Raw genomic sequence first — 5025 nt, forward strand, 5'->3', positions numbered from 1 at the left:
AAGGGGGCCACACAAAGGTACTGAAGTGCTATCGCTGCCCTCCCAGTTTAGAGTAGCTGAACTGTAGCTCTTGGACTTTGTAATTACATGAAGATTCTCAGAGTAGGAGATTCCCCTATCAATCATAGGTACGGTGAAATGTGTCAAAGGCAATAAAACACAGATATGATATCTCCTATCCTGAAATGGCAGATGGGGAGACATACCTTTCAGTGCCTGCTCAATGGAGGATTATTTACTTATTCTCACTACAAAGAGGACAGGAAAGATTGAAAAACACATCCTAACAAGTTCACATGCAAGCCGTTCATCTTGGATGAAGAGTTTTAGATATTGCTCTGGATGAGTTAGAGTGGGAATTCGAACACAGAGCTGCTACTCTCACATGAGCTTTCTAATCACTAGGTCTTTACTTACTCTCCAGTGAGAAAACCTCTCATTTTTCAGAGGGATGTTTTAGATGTTTAATTTCAGCAGAAAATTCACAGCTCAGAGCATGAATAGAATGAAGCACTACAGCTCTGCTGCTTCCAGGCACAAGATAGCTTGCTGTCCACCCCAGTGTTATTGAAGGCAGGTCCAACTCTTATATACTCATAGGCACAAAAAGACATGACCTTAGGTGACTGAGGCCTGCCCTCCCCATCCTGCATTTTCGTCTTAGTCAGATTAGTTATCACCTTGGAGAGCTGATTTTAAATTTAACCCCTTCCTCAATTACATTGCACTTTACATGTATCCTATAGAAGCCAGGGGAAAAAGAAATTTTACTTTGAATGACCTGGAGTTATATTTCTACCAAACTGTATGTCTGTGTTTATGAGACATCACCGATTAAAAAAATAAAGTGCTTACCAAGTTCAAAGGGAAAACACAGAAGCCTAATTTTCAGTGGATAAGCAAAAATACAGAACTCTCAATCCTTTGTATATTCAGTAGCCATGACTTAGTTCACTTTCAAAAAACATAATTGTAATCTCCAGTTGTTACAATTCTTATAAATGAAGTGAAATTATTTGAAATTTCCAGAGGTCGGGCGGCAGGGTTGACTTTATTATTGGATAAAATAAGCTATGTTATAGCTTTCACAAACTTCAACTGCAGGTGTTTGTCCTCAATTTCTTTACAAACAAACAAGTAAAAAAACCCTACCCCAAGCCCCCACCATCAGGCTCCATTTCTAACCTACCTTTGAAAGAAAATTGCGTAGTTGTCTGATTATTACCCATACAGCCGCTGCGTCAGTATTCACTTCTTGACTTTTTTGTTTTCAAACAGGCTGTCTGTCGAAACAACGGCTTCTTCTCTTACCAAATGCCCACCTGGTTTGGTACTACCAAATACGTGAAACCTCTTGTCCAAAAATTGTGTTCGCATGAGCAGATGTTGTGTAGCAAGACGTGCTACAACTCTGTCAACATCGGTTTCTTGATAGATGGTTCCAGCAGCATTGGAGACAGCAACTTCCGCCTTGTGCTTGAATTCATCAGCAACGTTGCAAAGGCTTTTGAGATCTCTGACATTGGTTCCAAGATTGCAGCTGTGCAGTTCACATACGATCAGCGTACGGAGTTCAGCTTCACAGACTACACCACAAAAGAAAAGGTCCTCTCGGCTATCCGAAACATTCGCTACATGAGCGGTGGCACTGCTACCGGTGATGCCATCTCTTTCACAACTAGAAATGTGTTTGGGCCAATGAAAGATGGACCTAACAAAAATTTCCTCGTTGTTTTGACTGATGGTCAGTCTTACGATGATGTTAGAGGACCTGCTGCTGCTGCACAAAAAGCAGGTAAATGAGCTATCGTTAAAAGCGGTGGAAGTTGATTCGTCTTATTTCTGCTGCATTGTAAATGTTAAGATTTTAAAGTTTGCAAATACAGCCCCAGTGAGTGAATCAAGTATCATACCTGTTTTAAATTCAGCAAAATGTAATCCCCAAGGAACTGTTTTCCATTGGGATGAAAAAAAAACAGTGCTATGGAGCCGGGTATGAGTAGACTCATTCATGGCAGCTTAGTGAAAAAAATACACCCAGTCTTATTTCCCTAAACAGGAGAGAAATTAGTAGATTAAAAATAAAGAGCCAAGTAGTGATGCTCCAATCAGTGATGCCATCCAATACAGCATGACTCCTCCTCTCCATCATCATCTAGGAAGGAAATAGGCAGTTTTGGCCAAAAAGCTTATTAGGCTGCTGGTGCTTGAAAGCACTAAGCATACACAAAGGATCCAAATTTATTTTCAAAATCATTTTACACAGTGTTACTTGTGTTTCAAGACTGACATTGCAACTGCTACATTCATATGTGTCACCGCAAAAACAACTAAGACACTAGCTCTTATGATACCCCATATTTCCTTCATGATTTTTACTGAGACAAGTCTTCTAATTCCTGATATTTAGTGGCAAAATCTAATAATCTTTGACAGACTGCAGGTATTGAAACACACTTTTCTGATCCAGATTAATTCATGGATGTAGAAATGGTTGTTTTTCTTGTATCCATAGGCAAAATGGTCTTAACTATTTTTTTTTTTTTTCTTATTGTAGGAATAACGATCTTCTCTGTCGGTGTTGCCTGGGCACCTCTGGATGATCTGAAAGACATAGCTTCTGAACCAAGAGAATCTCATACCTTCTTCACTAGGGAGTTCACAGGATTGGAGCAGATGGTTCCTGATATTATTAGAGGCATCTGTAAAGATTTTTTGGACTCTAAACAATAAAGCAAAAATCTGCTGTTGGATGTTACTACTTTGAAACTAAAATCATGAAACTGAAATGATCCCTCTAAAGTACAGATGTTTTATTCTTATATATACTATCATAATGCAAGGGCAGAAGGGCTACTTTTTGTTTCTGTAGTCAGTCAAGGATTCTTGTGAGCTTGTTAGAAGTTGTACTTAATACTGGAATGCAGAATTTGGCCAACAGCTATTATTTTCAATACATATATAGTATCCCCAATTTTAAGCTATGCATATCGTGCACTTAAGGCTATCAGATATCAGCAGAGGAAACAATAGAGCTCTGACATTTTTGCTGTCACTTGCTAGATGTCTTCTTACGAGTTAAAAATAATATAATTTTAAATACACAATATTATCTTCTATAAGCCTTCTGTAGCTTATGATTCTGTATCTTTTTAAGGAGTTCTGCTGATAGCAGGAAGTAATTTCAGTGCTTCAGTTGCACAACATCCATTATTGCCAGGTAGTTTAAAAGGTGTGACAGATTGTACCTAACAGTCTGTCTTTACTAGTTGAGGTTTTGCTATTGTGAACAATACTGCCATCTGGTTGGCAAAGTTTACATCAAAAGACATTTAATTCTACCCACAGATTTCTGTGGATCTATGTTGTTTGATTCTTTTGGCACAGATTTTGAAAGGTATTTAAGGCACAGCAGTTCTTTTTGAGGGTCTGGAACCTAACATATTAGCTGATACTACTGCTTCCTACACCACTGAACTCAACAGCAATATTCCTAATATATCTGATAATGGGATTTTTTCCTGTCTACTGCCTTGTACTGTCTTAATTTTACAAAGTTGTTATTGGCTAGGCAGTTAGAGACAGGAATCTTGGGCAGATTAGATTAGACCACACACTGGGAACTGAAAGCATTCAACTCCAAAGGTGTATCAAACCTTGAAACCTAACTAACTGGTTTACATCAGATTACATGGTTGGAAAAGAAGAGAGTAGGCAGACACGTAGTGGGATTCAGAGGCTCACAGAATAACAGCTTTCTAATGCTAGTAAAAACATCTTTAAAGATCTGTGAGGTTTGCTGAAGATGAAAGAGTAGTTTTCTTGAAAAAAGGCTTTAATTTGATTACATATCTAGTAATGTGTTGATATATTTATACCTACATGCGTGTGGTTAAAATGATGCAATATTCACAAAGTTATTCCAGATTCCTGGTGTGAATAACAGACTTCAAGTATTCTTTAGAGCGTAAAGTTTTTTGCAAGTAAAATATATAGTAGAAAACAAAACAGCACTTTTCCTATCACTCCCCTCCCCCCCCCCCCCCCCCCCCCCCTCCCCCCCCCCCCCCGCTATTGATTGTAAAATTCCTAGTAGTTATGGAGTGGCACAGAAGGGATTGTACTCATCAGGCTTTTGTTGTGCATTTTTTAGTAACTTATGACTGGCTATATATTACACTAAACATGAATGGCAAAGATGCCTTGTATTTTTCTATTAATTGTTATCCTTAATTTTGTTATGTGTTTATAGATAAGAGTATTCAGCTATTGCTGTATAAATTCATATGCAATATCAACTTTGTGCAAAAGTTTAATTCATTTAGTTTATAAACTTTTTATAGAAATATATATTGCAAGAAAACTGGTACTGCTGCTATCCGTTTTAATATCCTGTAATATAAAAGTCTTTTTATGATGAACCTCATGTAGTATAGCTTAAGTTGCATGTGATGCTTCCTAACTATTATCTTAAATCCCGATTTGCAAAAGAAAAGAATCCTAAATTATCCTTAAATAGCAAGGATATTATTTATACAAATATTTTAATTTGAATGAGTCAATATCAAAGTTTTAGTCATAGGTATGATGATAGTTGAATCTTCTGAATATAAATTGCATGCGAGCTAGTAGAATCACATTTTCCCTCCCACTTTGCCTCCTTCTTTGCAATAGTAAAAACAGCTTTAGTCATGTCATTCATCCATCAAGGAAAAAGCAGGTCTGGATCTCTGGGACACTGAAACCTGCGGAGCTAAATGTCCAAATATTTCCATTTCACTGGAATGGTGATGACATTACTTGCACTCTTCATATGGCTTGATTTCACTGAGGTAGGAAGTGGTGGGTACAGAAAATACTTTAAATATACAATGTTTTTGTGGAAACAAGCATTTGTGAGCACAATTTTGATCTGGAAAAAACATTGGTGGGATATGGATAAAAGGATCGAGACTGGTGAGATACTGAGCCAGGGTGGAAAGGATGGGGACTGTGCTGTAAGTAGAAGGTAAGTTTGAAGGAAGA

At 37.7% G+C, this 5025-nt stretch overlaps 1 protein-coding gene across 1 annotated transcript in view; it reads left to right on the forward strand.

Annotated features, from left to right (window-relative positions):
• The window catches only part of COCH (cochlin), a 26120-nt gene extending 23016 nt beyond the window's left edge, over positions 1-3104 (forward strand). Inside the window, exons 10-11 of the mRNA XM_009319454.1 lie at positions 1279-1795; positions 2558-3104. Coding sequence (XP_009317729.1) covers positions 1279-1795; positions 2558-2733 — 693 coding nt within the window. The 3' untranslated portion in view covers positions 2734-3104. The remainder of the gene's footprint in view (positions 1-1278; positions 1796-2557) is intronic.
• Positions 3105-5025: the final 1921 nt, after the last annotated feature.

The sequence above is a fragment of the Pygoscelis adeliae genome, unplaced genomic scaffold (genome assembly GCF_000699105.1).
Source record: "Pygoscelis adeliae isolate BGI_AS28 unplaced genomic scaffold, ASM69910v1 Scaffold71, whole genome shotgun sequence".
NCBI lineage: Eukaryota > Metazoa > Chordata > Aves > Sphenisciformes > Spheniscidae > Pygoscelis > Pygoscelis adeliae.